General features: G+C 38.2%; 1 protein-coding gene and 1 pseudogene across 2 annotated transcripts; one reads left to right on the top strand and one right to left on the bottom strand.

Annotated features, from left to right (window-relative positions):
* Nucleotides 1–5,642: 5,642 nt before the first annotated feature.
* Nucleotides 5,643–6,434, bottom strand: LOC149768317 (secreted RxLR effector protein 161 pseudogene; annotated as a pseudogene).
* An 8,556-nt stretch (nucleotides 6,435–14,990) lies between these two features.
* LOC103715904 (putative 4-hydroxy-4-methyl-2-oxoglutarate aldolase 3) lies at nucleotides 14,991–16,523 on the top strand. Of its 2 annotated transcripts, none has more exons than XM_008803697.6 (2): nucleotides 14,991–15,279; nucleotides 15,863–16,523. In XM_008803697.6, exons 1-2 carry the CDS (start codon nucleotides 15,115–15,117, stop codon nucleotides 16,364–16,366), a joined length of 669 nt encoding a protein of 222 aa, XP_008801919.4. In that variant the 5' UTR covers nucleotides 14,991–15,114; the 3' UTR covers nucleotides 16,367–16,523. The 2 variants fall into 2 exon arrangements, with proteins under 2 accessions (XP_008801919.4, XP_008801920.3); XM_008803698.5 differs by having other exon boundaries at nucleotides 15,140–15,279; nucleotides 15,858–16,523.
* Nucleotides 16,524–16,923: the final 400 nt, after the last annotated feature.

The following is a 16,923-nucleotide window of genomic DNA, read 5'->3' as shown; positions in this document are numbered from 1 at the left end:
TATTGTCCGTCGTTGCAGAAGTATTCTATGGGTTAGAAAAAGGAAATTGTCTAAAGCGCTTTGAAACTTATTATTTTCTGATCTTATTACATATATCCATATTAAAAATGTATGAATCATCCAATTTTTTTTTAAAAAAAGTAACATTTTAGAAGAATACAGTCTAATAATTATCTATGAGGCCATTATCGATAATTAGCTCGGACATTTATTTTCTATTTATAGTAATTTTTTCTTTGCAAACTTGTATGGGATTGCATTGTTAGTCCAGTAATCAAACACTAACCTATAAATACCTGCCAATTTCAGTATATTAGAATTCCATCACTTTCTTTTTTTTTTAACTTTTATTGGTGAGTGAATGCCATCATATAACCTTCCACATTGTGCTCTTCCTCAAATCTCTGAAATCCAGGCCACCAGGGGCATTTTGGGTATCACAAAATAGGGTCCGACGGTACGGTCGCGTGGGACCGAACCGCACGGGCGCGTACCTACCGGACCGGCCGCGTTCTGACCCTTAACGAACATGTCAGGTGCACACGTGTCGGCCGCACCTTCACTCCCGCGCCCCCCGTTTTACTTCCCTCCACCCCACCGCACGGGTGCTCGTGAAAGACTCCTCACAACCACCAAAAAAAAAAAAAAACCAAAAAACAAAACAAAACCAAGTCCTCCCTCCAACTTTCATTTAATTAATACCGCCATGGATCGTCAATTATGGACCCAAGACAAACAAATAGATCCTATCTTTCGTGCATTATCGTATGATCTCACTAAGCTAATCGAACACTCCTCAAAGGTATCACATCTTTGGGGTCATCCATTTGACCCATCCCTCACCTACTATCTTGCACAAAAAAATATTATGATGATTGCAATAATTTAGTTTCTTCTGTCCCCATCGGAGGGCGTGATCAATGGTAACAAACACCAATTTGTGGGCGCACAACTGGATATGAAATGATATATTATTCACATAATTTTTTCTTAATATATTCGTTCTTAATTTCTTCAACATGAAATACATGCTTAAGCGCTCGTACATAAAATGTAATCATTTTAAATAAATCGAGATTTTTCAAACAAGTGTTGATCGATCTATCTTGAGATTGCATATGTAGTGTTCGATCAATGAAAGCAGCATGATCAAGAACTAGAGCAAGCCCCAACTCATCGATCATCATAGTTTGAGTGCAGAATTCTCAAAAAAGAAAAATAATAAAAAAAAAGCCATGATTTCAGATGTGAGGATGCCCGTGCGTGCAGGGCCCTGCAGGTGATCCTCACACGTGTCAAGCCGTCTCGATTGGCTGAATGGAGATGGGCGTGGGATGCGTGCCTTTAATCCTCTCCTCCCATTTTCCTAAACCCTAGCATTATTTAAACCATGTGGTGTCACTCTAATCTATGGATTTGTTTTGGCAAGGCAGTCAGGGCTCTGGTGAAGGGATGATTCCTTGATATAGAAGAGTTTCGTGCTATGTGTCGCTTCCATCACATACTTTAATGAATAATTATATACATGGAGGGGCTTTCCCAATGCAGATGCACACATATCAGACCTCCATGAGCATGGTGCATGGATGCTTGCATGGGTCTGAACTTTGAAAGGTTCCTTCCTCTTTCCTATATGACCGTTTTCATGGACACCTTGGGCATGGTTGGATTGGGAGTGTGTGTGGTTGGCATGAATGTTGGTGCTCCTTGTGACATCTCTATCAAAATAAATGAATTCAGGGCATGAATATGTGAGCTTTTGCTTGAATGAGTTTAGGGCATGGATCCCCTTTTTCCAATCTTACCCAGTAAAATAAGTGAATAAATCCAAAGGATCTTGTAATTTGTGTATCTTGAAACAGGGTTCTAAGATTACTATTTTTTTAATCCTATTCTGCTCTTATAGTATTAGCTAGGCATTTAAGTTTTCCATGGTTGGCTCTCATGGCTATAATAGGGATGGAAAAAAGAGGAGTAGCCATGAACCTTTTTCTCCATTCTACTCTTTGATTGTCCTATATTTTACTCCCTTTTTTTTCACTACAATACAAATGAACACTAGTTTTCTTTTCCTATTCCTTGAATCCGAGCCATAATCTTCCTCCCTTTTAATGAAAAACACTTTCATGTCATTGAGGTCATCTCTTTGGTCCACTTAAGACAAACACTTGAGATAAGTTATATATATATATATATATATATATATATATATATATATATATATATATATATATATATATATATATATATATATATATATATATATATATATATATATATATATATATATTTCTGAAAAACTGAGCCAATAATCTGCAAAGAAAAGCAATCTGCGAGCTTTAATAAGTTGCTAAAGCGTGAAATAAGTCATTTGCTTATTCAATTTTAATACGTTCTCTTCACAACCGGAAAGAAAACTCTAATACATTCTCTAGAAAGTTGAATGATATTTTCAATGACAAGATTTCATCATAGCAGCAAATATGCTACGATAAACATAGCCTAATTGTAGCGAACTTCATTAACTAGACAAATTAAGACTCAAATCTTATTTAATTACTCATAAAAATTCCTATAAAATTGAAATCTGAAGTACATAAAGTCGGATTTGGGTCCAAAATTTGGACTTCTACAAAGTTTGTGATGCATGAGTCATATGTATAAGTAGACCCAATGGAGAAGTAGGTAGCCTGATTTTAGAGAAGTTAGGTGTGGGCATTTTTTTAACTTGTGTTGACCCAATCGGCGATAATTCCTAAAATTTGAAGTCGAAGAAAAACTACGTACTTTTAACTTACTCAACCTACTTCAAATTCAAGTAAACTAGAGTTGGATGAGAACTTACCTTTACTCCATTAATTCCAACATACTAGATCTTTGATTTTGTCCTAGTCCTACTGTAATACACGTGCTGTTGCTTAGAAGGTATTCTTTTAGCAAAATATATTGAAATAGATCATCAGATATAGAACAAATCCTCCAGTGTTCACACGTGCCAAATTTATAAGAATGCCTTAATCTTTCTGCATTGTTTGGCCTCATATTTGTCATAGTGCTCCAAACTTGTTGATATCAGATGGGATTGATGAATTGATTAACAAACAAGTTTCTTCCGTGACCTGTCGATTTTGAACTGTACAGATACAGTCGATCGACTCGAACAAAAATATTTTAGCCATGGCAATAATGAAAAAAATTTGGCTTGTGGCCATCCAGTGATGTGAGCTTTGGTCATGGCCGGTAGAAAAGAATGATAAGATCTAAATATTCTATACCAGTCCTACTCCCATTCTCTCTTGGGAATGAAGGTTGCTCATATTATGATCGATACTTTATGGTGAACTAAACTTATACTGAACACCTTTCATCTTTTATTTTAACTGGCAGACGTATGAAAGAACAACCTTGAGATGACCAATCTGTTCATGAAAGCAACTTTGTTGCATCACCTAATAGAATACCTCGCTTGCAAAAATAAAATTTTACATATCAGCAACCATATAGTAGTAGCGTGACAAATTGAAAGGGTCTAAGAATACTCCCAATTGTAGCTGCCAAGTGGACATATGGTCATAAGCATTCTAGAAACGCATGGACAAACCCTAGGAAAATGGTGGCATGGTTTTGTTCCACAGAGAGAGAGAGAGAGAGAGAGAGAGAGAGAGAGACTAGTTTTTGCACCCTATACTCAAACCATGGTTTTTGTCACTGCAATCGTCGCATATTATTTCTATAGGAAACTAAATCGACGAACGAGTTATGGTCGGCATCTTTTTTTCACCAAAAAAAAAAAAAGAACAGAAAGAACAAAGCAATCACTTTACCTACCTATGGTTGCAAAGAAGATACCAATGATCTATGTTTTAGTTTCACATGAGTTGCAGTAGAGTGCATCAAACCCTAGGATTCTCAAACCTACAAGTAAATGATGAATGCTATCATTGAAGACGAGCATGGCCCAATTAGCACCAACTGTGCACATCAATGGCTAGACTTGGGAGGTTGCTATTAAAGATTGCCAGAAGGCTCAGCTTATGGTGTGCACCATCACTAGCATGTTCCTGCTAACACGGCTGCACTGCTTACCTCATCACACCTCTTAGTCATGAATTGTGAATGAGTAGTAACCTAATAATTAATAACGTCCTCTCCTCCAAATAAACTTCTAGATTTGGAAGATTGAGAGATCTTTTTATAATTATTATCCAACTACCTATCAATTTCTCGAAGAAAAAGGACACTTCATTGGAAGATCACTGGAATTGCATGAGAAACCATAGGGAATTATGGAGAAATCTCATATGAAGTAAAAGATTTTGCACTCCACATTTTGCTGTTCCTTTTGTTGCTTTCCAAGAAGTTGTTACTCCTATTCTTATTTTAGGCATACTTTGACATAAGATATACCATATTGTATTGAACCGAGCAGTACGAAACGTATCATACCGTATTGATCAGTGCTGCTACGCAGTATGAAAGATATATTGACACTCGGTATGCTAAACCGTCCTTCATATTGAATGTATCGATCCAATAATAGAGAGCCACCAGTATAGAGCCCGGTATTAAGATGGCGTTGTTAATCATAAATAATAACATGCTAAGATTTAGAATCACAAAATAATACCGTATTCAAGTTTAAGGGATATACCTGCGGAAGACATATTGAATACGTTCTTCAATCACCTGGAATAATAGCGGCTGGATCTTCCCTTCCTTGCTCCTCACAAAGGATAGCCGTCAATGGGGCAAGCTATCAACCATCAGAGAGGAGAGGGGGACCTAGCCTATATATAGGAAACAAAGAGGAGCCTTCCCATTAAAAGCTCCAAAACCCTAATTGGGTTTCCTGGCCTACATACCAAAAGTACCACAATAAATAGGACTCAATCCTATACATCCAAGGTGCACCAAAGCCCATAAAACAAAATGATCACACATCATATTGGGCTTAATCATAATACCATTCTGAGCCATACGTCTAACCCGTTTTATAAAACAAAAATATGCAATCAATGTAAGCCCATATTTTGAAATTATTCTAACATTCTCCCACTTGGGCGAACACGGATTGTCATATTAATTTAAAAACTTTGTTTTGAAAACGACTCTCGGGTTAGACTACAAAAGTGGCCACACATATAGCTCAAATGATAATCACCTTGGATACATGATCCGGTCCAACAAGAACATCAACATTGAGCATGGAAGTCGATACACCATTTAATCGATGTAAGACCACTCCACAGCTACAAATGCTAACATCCTTATCGACATGGATCCCCATCCTCCAACCAATGTGGTAGTATGTAGTATGAAATTAGCACCAAAATGTGATCAAAGGTGTGCTAATTCATATCGGTCCTCATAAATGCTTCAAAAGAAGCCATATGTCTCAAAAGAGACTCACATCATGTCTTTATGCATTATATCTCGAGATCAAAATGATATCATAATAAAAGACATATGTGAAATGCATGCTCAAACATAATTATAATTTCTGTGCACAAAATACAGAATTATAAATAGAAAGATAAATATTTTATAATTGGAAGAGGCTGTACCCGAAGCATATGGGTTGCCTACGTACCTCGTAAAGAGGATCAAGCCAAAACGTAGTTCTTTTACATAAATAACTCCCACTAACCCAAAATATCAAAAGTTTCCACAATGCCCATATTGGCAATATGTGTCTTAAAGACTTTCGGTGCGAGTCCTTTAGTCAATGGGTCTGCAATCATTACCTCTGTATTTATATGCTCTATTTTTGTCTGCCCTTCTTTAACTTTATCTCTGACTACCAAGTACTTGATGTCTATATGCTTAGAGCCACCAGAACTCTTGTTATTCTTTGAAAAGAACACCGCTGCACTATTATCACAGTAGATGGTAATTGGTCTCGAGATGGAATCAACAACTTTTAGTCCAGAAATAAAATTCCTTAACCAAATGGCTTGGACCGTAGCTCCATAACATGCCACAAATTCAGCCTGCATAGTAGAAGAAGCCACTAGAGTTTGCTTAACGCTTTTCCAAGAAATAGCACCACCAGCCATCATAAAAACATAACCTGAAGTTGACTTCAGATCATCTTGACATCCTGCAAAATCAGAATCTGAGTAGCCTACCACCTCAAGATGATCTGTACGCTGAAAGGTAAGCATATAACCTTCAGTCTTTTTCAAATATCTCATAACTTTCTTAGCTGCTTTCCAATGCTCATGTCCTGGATTCGATTGAAATCTACTAAGGACGCTTACTGCATAGGCTATGTCAGGTCTAGTGCAAACTTGAGCATACATCAAGCTCCCTACAGCACTTGCATAGGGTATGTTCTTCAAGGATTCTCTTTCAAGTTCATTTCTTGGACACTGGGCTTTGCTAAACTTATCCCCTTTTACTATAGGTACATCACCGGGTGCACAATTTTGCATATTGAACCTCTCTAGGATACGTCGTATGTATGTCTTCTGTGAAAACCAAACAAGCTACGGTCTCTATCACACTGTATTTCAATTCCAAGTACAAAATAAGCTTTCCCAAGATCTTTCATTTCAAAATTAGCAGATAATATTTTCTTTGTCTCATGAAGTAACCTTAAGTCACTACTGGCAAGTAAAATATCATCCACGTACAAAATAAGAAAAATGAATTTTCTCCCACTGATCTTGAGATAAATGCATTGGTCCACTGTATTTTCAACAAAACCAAGAGAAGTCACCACTTCATCAAATTTCAAATACCATTGTCGGGATGCTTGCTTGAGCCCATATATGGATTTGTTCAACTTACACACTAAATTTTTCTTTTCCTCTACGACAAAACCTTCAGGTTGCCTCATGTAAACTTCTTCATAGAGATCTCCATTTAAAAACGCTGTCTTAACATCCATTTGATGAAGCTCCAAATTATAGTGTGCTACAAGTGCCATGATAATTCTAAAGGAATCCTTGGATGAAACCGGTGAAAAAGTCTCATTATAGTCAATGCCCTCTCGCTGAGTGAACCCTTTGGCAACCAGTCTAGCCTTTTGTCGTTCAACATCCCCTTTTGAGTCTAACTTGGATTTGTAAACCCATTTGCAACCTATGGCCTTAACATGTGGTGGAAGTTCAACAAGTTCCCAAACTCCATTTCTCTTTATAGAAAGCATTTCATTTTCCATGGCATTCAGCCATTTATCTAAATCAGGTCTTGTTAATGTTCATTAAAAGAGACAAGATCAATATTATGCCCAATATTAAAATCACTCTCCAGTAAGTAGACAATATAGTCATTAGGCAAGGCAGACCTTCTTTCCCTTTGTGATCTCCTAACTTGTGGTTCAGAAAATGACTCTACTGGTGTTGGAGGAGGAACGTGAAGTTCTTCTTGATGCTCAGGTTCTTCATTAGCTATTGTAATTGGCTGAGAAATAACTTTTTCTTGTACAACAGGAATCGGAACCACAACTTGATCCGGTTCAGCAAAAATTTTATTTAACACGGAGCTCTTACTATTACCAACATCATTTTCTAAAAATTTTGCTGTAATGGACTCAACAATTCTGGTGCCACGATTAGGACAATAGAACTTGTAGCCTTTTGATCTATCTGGATACCCAATGAAAAAACCAGGTGTGGATTTGGGGTCTAATTTCTTTTCATAAGGATTATAAATCCTAATCTCAGCTGGGCAGCCCCAAACTTTAAAATGGGCTAAACTGGGTTCACGTCTTGTCTACAATTCAAAAGAAGTTTTCTCAACAGCTTTACTAGAAACCTTTTTCAGAATGTATACGACAGATTTCAATGCGTCACCCCATAAGAATTATGGAAAATTTGTTTTACTAATCATACTGCTAACCTTATCCTTCAGAGTCCGATCATGCTTTTCAGAAATACCATTTTGCTCAGCTATTCCTGGTATTGTGTATTACGGAACTATCCCACATTCTTGTAAAAATCTCGCAAAATCACCCATGTTTTGACCGGACTCATCATACTTACCATAGTATTCACCACAACGGTCAGATTTCACAATTTTAATACTCTTCCCACATTGCTTTTCTATTTCCATTTTAAATATCTTGAATTTCTCAAGAGTGAAAGATTTATCATTACTCAAGTAAACATAACTATAATGCGGGAAATCATCAATGAAGGTTATGAAATATTTGTTCCCACATATAGTAGAAAGTAACGGTCCACTAATATCGATGTGAATAAGATCCAAAAGAACCATCGCTCCTAGTGGATCTCTTCCTTATAGTTTTAGTCAGCTTTTTCCTAATACAATCTATGTAAGTGTAAATATCTGAAAAATAGCTTAGGTTTTTTTTTTTTTTTTTAATCCGAAAATAATATACAATGGCAGATTTAAATTAAAATCAAATCTGATATTTGATTATCAATGAAAAATCTGTGTATGCAGATTTATGCAGAAGATCCATTCACCAATGCATAAAATTAATCTGTAAGTCCAGATGAAATCATAATTGTGTATGAAGGACTCTAATCTTAGCATGGAGGCTCTGATACCAATTGTTAATCATAAATAATAACATGCTAAGATTTAGAATCACAAAATAATACCGTATTCAAGTTTAAGGGATATACCTGCGGAAGACATATTGAATACGTTCTTCAATCACCTGGAATAATAGCGGCTGGATCTTCCCTTCCTTGCTCCTCACAAAGGATAGCCGTCAATGGGGCAAGCTATCAACCATCAGAGAGGAGAGGGGGACCTAGCCTATATATAGGAAACAAAGAGGAGCCTTCCCATTAAAAGCTCCAAAACCCTAATTGGGTTTCCTGGCCTACATACCAAAAGTACCACAATAAATAGGACTCAATCCTATACATCCAAGGTGCACCAAAGCCCATAAAACAAAATGATCACACATCATATTGGGCTTAATCATAATACCATTCTGAGCCATACGTCTAACCCGTTTTATAAAACAAAAATATGCAATCAATGTAAGCCCATATTTTGAAATTATTCTAACAGGCGTATCTCTCTCTCTCTCTCTCTCTCTCTCTCTCTCTCCTATCTGTCAATTCTTTACTTTCCTCAGCTCTTGGCGATAGAGAACTTCAGAGTGCATCTACCCATCTTGTATGCGGAAAGGGTGCACAAGGTCAAAAAGGCCTACTTAAAGGCCACTGTAGCCTATTTACTAGGTGGGTCCTAGATTGGAAAGTCCATGTCCCATAAATTTCTTTGTCTTGGAAAGTCCATGAGCACGCCCAAGGGAGAAGCTACGATTTCAAAAGACTGATGCTTTTACGTCTCTCTCTCTCTCTCTCTCTCTCTCTCTCTCTCTCTCTCTATTTAGCCACAAGCTTTTTCAAGTTTTTCTCTTGCTTCCACAAACATATATACACAAAATACTATATTTGAACAACTCTCATGGAGTCAAGTTCTACGACGTTTATGGCCTAATCTATTCTGTATCTGAACCTGTACCTGGGGTTTGAATTCCCCGGGCGGGTAAAGTTACGGCCAACACTGAACTACTGCCATATGAACCCAATGAAATAATTGAAATGTGTCACACCTTGTGAAAGATTTAGATACGGTTACATCTAATTTGGGGTGTGTTTGGTTCGAAGAAATTGGGTTCTAAAATGATAATGAGTGACCCTCATTTCTTCCATTTGGTTGGAAAAAGTTTTATTAGAAGAGGATGAGAATGCTCTAATCCTCCGAGTTTCAATTCTGGCTCCATCCTCAATATTTAAATTCATTCCGCCATACGTATTTTAAAAAAATGACTTACCAAAACTATCTCTCTATTTAATTTATTTTTCAAAAATTTACATGAAAATACTCTGATTTGAGTATGAACCAGAATAAATCCGCCCTGATTCTTGTTCTCGTTCCGATTCCGGTTCCAATCTGGATCATAAACCATATGCATCTATATCAAAATCCGACAGAATTCCGAGGCTTGAGTAAATGGGCATATGTAATTTAATAGGACCGTATTCATGCCCGAGCTGGGACCAATCCAAGCCATTTCAACACCTATCGTTTTGCTAAGGATAGCGCAACGAATATAGGTTGGATATTTTCCCCCACCTACTCTTCCTCCCTTCTCTCTTACTCTTGTGACTTTCTTCTCGGATAATCCTACCAGATCTGGCCGGAACTTCCTAAACAAGCCTTAAATATATATTTTTTATTTTCTGATAATTATAAAAAAGGCATGCTTTCCTAAAATGAAAAATAACTATATAAATTGTTCTCTCAACATTTGTTATGTCTAATATAAAGTAAGATTTACAGGGGTGGCATTTGGGTCAGCCAGATTGGATACAGATCGAGTTCAACACACGTTAGGTCAAAAATTGATCAATTAGAATCTGACGTGCTTATTGAACTGGTAATCTAATTTGACCCGTATAATCTCTTATTGAGTAGATCAAGTTAGGTTAAACGGTAGATTTTTAATGGGTTAAATAGATTTAAACGGGTTAAAACTGGCCGGGTTAAACGGAACAAAAACAGATTGAGCAGATTTTTTTGATGGAAAGGTAGGTAGATTTGAACCGCTTAAACAAGTCTTAAGCGGATTAAATGAGTTAAACGGGTCACCTAGCCCTACCTGATCTGAATATTAAATTGATTAAACAGATTAAACAGGTTAAACATATTTGATATCCAAAATCCAAACCCGATCCAAATATTAAATTGTTAAATAAATTGATCTGTTTACGATCCGTACCCATTTAGTCCAACTCCAAACCGCTTATGGCAGCTCGAACATAAACCTGATTACGGTCGGAGTCACATTTTGCCAGCCCTAAATAACGTTAGCATAAGCAAGTGAACAAGTAACCGAGGTCACTCTGTATCATTTTTTTCATATTTAATGGATAAGGCTTAAATTTGGGCTTTGGACTGAGCTTGCGCCTAAATGAATCATAAAGAATCAAAATGAGGTTGACCCGAACCAGTGAAAATGGTTGCAGTACATTCATAAGGTCCTAGATTTAAGAATTGGTTCCCTATTTTTAGTTTTTCTTCCCTCAAATTACAATTTTTGACACTTGAGTAGAATGGTTTCAAAGGTGCTAAAGCTAGAGTTGGTAAAGTTGGCAGCAAGAAATTGATGGAAGACAATCTAGTTCCATGTTCCACTAATTTTTTTTCCCATTTTCCTAAATGTATCCATATATTAACTTAGAGGAACCATCACCTTCCTGCTTCAAAAGCATGAACTACCACGATCTTTGTCCCACAATTTAGGTGTGTCATCAAATTTTAGTCTGATATCCAGCCCATCATCAAGAATTAATTTCCGGGGCTGACAACTTTGCCAACCATTCAGAATTTTATTTCATTTCCAGTATATTTATCTATATATTCTTATTTTATTTTGATTTATTTGAATGTTTTTGGTTGATGAGAGTTTGTAGGTCATTGGAGCTCTACTGGGTTTTAGGCAAAGTAGGCCCATGTCCATTACCTTGGCCCAACAGATCATGTTGCAGCCACAAATTTGAGACCCAAATAAGATGATTCAAACATTGGACTTGCGCCATGAGGGAGAATGCACAAAACTTTTGGCCCAAGCTCGGAATGCAAGATTTTGGGCTTGATTTGTTAGATGTACTTTTTAAAACAAGCTATCCTAGTTTTAGTGTGAAAAGTAAGGACTTCATTAATCATGGGCAAAGTTAAGAAAAGAAACATGATTATAGATTATGAAGAGTGTTTGATAATAAAGCTTTCTCCTATTTCTGTTAAGCCAATTACGATCTTTACGTGGAATTAATCAAGAGCAATTAAATTCTTCGGCAAAGAATTTTGACATTTAAATCCAAAGTTGGGAGGTTGGCCTCTTTTGGAAGAGATCAAGAGAATTCAATAATTATTATGAATTCAATAAGTATTTAAAACCTTGTGAGCAGGCATTCTGAGAGGAAGATTATTTAGGGGCTCGAGGATGATATGATGGTTGCATACCTTCAAAATTTGAAGCTTCAAATAAATTAATTTCGAGAACAAAATTTTTTTTAAGGGGGGAGTATGTAATAACCCAAAAAAAATTAGGGCTCATGGGCCGGCCTGGAGTGGCCACACCTAGCCCGACCTCGTGCGCCTAATCCCATGGGCTTGTGCGCCGGCCCGAAGGGGGCCCGATCCAACCAGACCATGCACAGTGGCACGGTCCAGGCAAAGAAGAAGACTCCGATGGATATCTGCTTCCTCCTTGATTCCGACGGAAAGGAGGACTCTCTGAGGGCGGTTTGAGTTCGAATTGAACTCGGAGATCTTGCCTATATAATTCTCCTCCCCCTCCTTCGATTTCCTCCACCCAAATTGGTGGAAAACGCCGCCGATTCCAAGTTTGCTTTTTTGACTCTTCTCTTTGAATCTTCGCCGGAAATCTTGCCGGAAGCTTCGCCGGACCGAAGTGAGAGCTCTTCATCTCCTTCTCCTTCTTTTCTCCGGTCATTGAGCCACCGTTCTCCTTGAATCCAGCCAGCAAGCCATTAGATCGATGTGAAAATAGGACTCCCCTGTTTTGCTTTATTTCCTCTGCTCGGTTGGCTTGCACTGGGCGTGGCCACTGCTGGCATCGCCATGGGCCGTCGGCCATGGGGCGTCGCTGACCATGGACCACCTACCGCCGAACACCCCCCTTCCGTCGGGAAGAAGGAAGAAAGAGAGAAAGAGAGAGAGAGAGAGAGAGAGAGAGAGAGAGAGAGAGAGAGCCTCTCAGTCCTCTCTTGCCTTTTTCTTATTTTCTTTCTCCTCTCTCTAGTTTCTCTCTATAGCTTGATCCAGAGAGATCATTGTTTTTAAGGATTGTTGGATAGTCTTGGGATGCTAGGTACTGGTGGACCCTTTAGAGTATCAATAGAGGGTTCTGGGTTGTTAAATACCTTGGATAATTTTTAATGTTGACTTAGTTATGTAGGGGAACAATCTATTCAACAAGACGACATTGAGCAGAGTTTTGCGCACCCCGATCTATAGATCACGGTGTGGGCAGGTGGTCAGCTTGTGTGGTTGTCAGCAAAGAAGTAAGAATCCTTGTACACCGACTACATGATATAGATATTTGTGTACCTATATATGTATGTTATGCTATGATCCAGATAAGTAAGAAATAAGAATGATTTTATGGTGGTTTTGGTATTAAATCGTATTTTGATCATGACTATATGCATATATGAGCATAAATTATACTTGCATGATCGGACTAATGGATGTGGTGTTCTGGACTAACCATATTATATTGATTGCCCCATCATAAGCCAGAAATATGACAGTGGTTAGTCTAAGTCGGAAATAAAGTTAAAAAGGAATTGATGCGTGCATGTGAACTAATTAAATTAACAAGGATTTTGGGCTTATCTCTTTACTAGTTGCCCCATCACATGCTGGAAATGTAACCCGTCATAGGCCAGAAATGGGAAACTACTGGTTGTACCATCATAGACTAGAAATGTGATACTATTGATTGTCTCATCATAGGCCGAAAATGTGAAACTATTGGTTGCTCCATCACAGGCTGGACATGTGATCCTATCGATTGCTCCGTCATAGGCCAAAAATGTGAAACTACTGGTAGCCCCATCGCAGGCTGAAAATGTGATACTATTGATTGCTCTGTCATAGGTCGGCAATGTGAAACTATTGGTTGCTCTGTCACAGGCTAAAAATGTGATGCTATTGATTGCCCCATCACAGACCGAAAATGTGAAACTACTAGTTGCTCCGTCATGGGCCGAAAACGTGAGCGGGATGTAGCCTAAAGTCAAAAAGATAATTTATCCGAATTAAATTAATAAGAAACAGAATGGAAAGCATTGAAAATACTAATGAAGGTTTATGAGATATTATATGATCTAACACTCTTGAGTGGCTGGATTTATATTGGTATTTGATGTGCATATTTATACTAATTATTTGAGCATTATTGATAATCAGTTTGTGATTTCATAATGTGTGCAATGAAACTTATATTACTGGGCTGTAAAGCTCACCACCCCTTCTTATTTCTCTTTTTCAGAGTCGCAGGATGCAAAGTTTCGGATGGATTGGGTGCAGAGTTCAAGTGTCAAAATCATCAGTTAGTTAGTTTATTTTGATACCAATAAATGTTGAAAGTTCTCGTAATTGAACTAATTTAATTATTTGGATATAATAGATTTATTTATTTGAATTAATTAATTAATTGTGGAGTTATCGGATTTTTATTCATTTTAGGCCTTGCATGATTTTTAGGGTACTACTCTAGGGCTCATGCAGTCGTGTCGCGTACCGAATCCGGATGCTGGGTTCGAGATGTGATATTTGGGTTTGATTTTTTAGATGTACTTTTTAAAACAAGCTACCTTAGTTTTGATAGTAGAACACCACCTCCTAATTGGTAGGGCTAATCGTGAGCATTGCCAAGTAGCATTTGGACAAGCATATCGAGAGTAATCCAATCTCTAGAGAAGCAAAATAGCATCAAAACCGGATGTATATTCACCCTATTGTTGTTTGTTTTATAACATTTTCCCCTAAAATCAACATAACACGCTTCCGTAACATAAGACCTCTAATTTATATTCTTAGATATCTTCACCTACCCTAGATGCAGCAAATTTGTCTACAACTTTATATTTACTACAAACAGTTCAATTATGACTTGGTATCTCTTGGCCATCAATTTTGACCAGACCTTGATTTTATACCCACTCATATCAAAGATCAAATGTACATTCAATCAAAGCATATCTTGTCCAATAAATTAGTCCAACTAACTCTGACATGATGACCTATTGAATTCAAAGAATCTTATTCAATAACTATGTGTCAAAAAATGGTGGATTCCAAGGGCAACTCCATGCCTCTGCCTTGCCCTTACCACGGCCCACAGTTTGAAGATACCCCTATGCATGTTGGTAGGATGCCCATTGGATTGGAGGGTTGTGAACAATTGGCATGCAATAAGTAACCAGATGCAGCCAATCTCCTTCCAAAGCTTCCAACCAAATAATCCCCTAAGATGAGTGATGGAGAAGGAAAGTTCCTCATCTGTTTCCCAGAGTTGGCTAAGAACGAAATCCCATATGCTTTCTACTTGTCAAAGTCTCTTTTGACTGGTTGGCTGGGGTTCTTTAAATGCTTTTGGCTCTCAATCTAGAAGCAGTTTCAGGCTCCAACTGCCTCATCTCCTCCCTCCCCCCTCCCCCTTCCCCAAATGGGCGCAAAAACATCAAGAAACTTCGATGGGTTTGTGATGGTTTTGTATTTAGGATAGCAGGCCCCAGTTTGCTATTCCGAGAGGTATGTCTCAAATTTGGTGTGCCGAATGCAGCGGTTTGTTATCGCAGCTTCGCTGTCTGATGTTTTGTTTTTTTTTTTAAAAAAAAAAAAATCGCTTCCTGATGTTAAGATCTTGTGTTGGATCCTCTGCCCATGTACTAATGTTATATCGTGTTTCTGAATTTCCAAGCGTAGATTAAAATTGCAGTTGGGTTAAGTTCTGATGAATTAGTGATAAAATGGAGAATATAGCACCTTTACGGCTCTATTGTTCTATTAATGTTCTAATAATATCTTTGCACTCGGGGCAATGACGCAGCTAGTAAGTTCAACGTTCTAATGATAATTGCCGTAAAACGAATCGGTTGTGTCATGCTTTTGTTCTTGCATGCGATGATTTTCTTCTGGAAAAAGAAAAACAAGAAGATTCATCCCTTCATATCAAAAACAAAGGAAAAAAAAAAGCAAAAAAATAGAGCCAAAGAGTCTCTTTGAAACACACAGTATATAGTTTATCTTCAATATATTTGTAGGAAAACGAGTATTCCTTCGATACCAGCTGGGTATTAATATATTGGCGACACGTCTCCACTCTCCAGTGCAGATGGCGTCTTCTTCAGCAACTGCCGAACTTTGCGATGCAAACCCAACCCTTCTTTCCGAGGGGGAACTGCGAGTTCTTGCGCCAATCTTCCAAACGTACGGCCGATGCCGAGCCTTCTCCGGCCCCGTGGTCACGCTCAAGGTGTTCGAGGACAATGTTCTGGTCCGGGAAATTCTCGAGAATCCCGGGGATGGAAAGGTCTTGGTTGTGGATGGCGGAGGGAGCCGGAGATGCGCCCTCGTTGGAGGCAACCTGGCATTGCTGGCCCAGAATATGGGCTGGGCTGGTATCCTTGTGAGCGGCTGCATCAGAGATGTTGATGAGATCTCCGGCTTGGACATTGGAGTCACAGCCTTGGGGTCCAACCCCTTGAAATCGAACAAGAAGGGGCTTGGTGAGAAGCACGTACCGGTCGACATTGGGGGTACGATGATCCATGAAGGAGAGTGGCTGTATGCTGATAGAGATGGCATCCTCGTCTCCAAGTCAGAGTTGTCTTTGTGACTGTTGCAGCTGCTCTGGTTCGAGCAAATCAAAGATACCCTGAATAAGAACCATTTGTTCGCTTTCTTTATTGCACCAAGAATACTAGGACTGTAACGTCAAATTGTCTTCATATCGTATGCATGATAGCCTTGTATTCAGGGATTGTTTTCAGCTACTTGTCCATGGGATTCTTCTACTTGAACCTGTAACAAACACCACTCATAGCTCATGCTGTAGGCCTTCGATTGTACAGGACAGCAGATGGCATATTGCAACATGGTTGATCGAGCAGCCACATTGTTCATAATTCAAGAATTAAGCCATGGAGGTAGAGGCAGCTAGAAGGATAAAGGGAAAGCATTTGAAATGTTTTCGGAGTGTATAGGATATATATTGACATGGTGAGGAATTTGACAGTGTTAGTGCAAAAGAATTCTTAAATTTTGATGGGTTATGCATTGATCTATAAAGCTGATATAGTATCTAGATGAGATAAAAGAAGAATCTAGATGATCAATGGGTCAATCTAGTCCATCAGATTTCAAGCTATTCCGCTTCTGCTGCAAGGGGGGTTT

Source organism: Phoenix dactylifera, chromosome 2 (genome assembly GCF_051530095.1).
Source record: "Phoenix dactylifera cultivar Ajwa chromosome 2, Ajwa_hap1_PhDact_Kaust_v1.1, whole genome shotgun sequence".
In the NCBI taxonomy this organism is placed as follows: Eukaryota; Viridiplantae; Streptophyta; class Magnoliopsida; order Arecales; family Arecaceae; genus Phoenix; species Phoenix dactylifera.
Note: the sequence above shows the minus strand (reverse complement) of the source record. Positions and strands in the feature narration are given on the sequence as shown.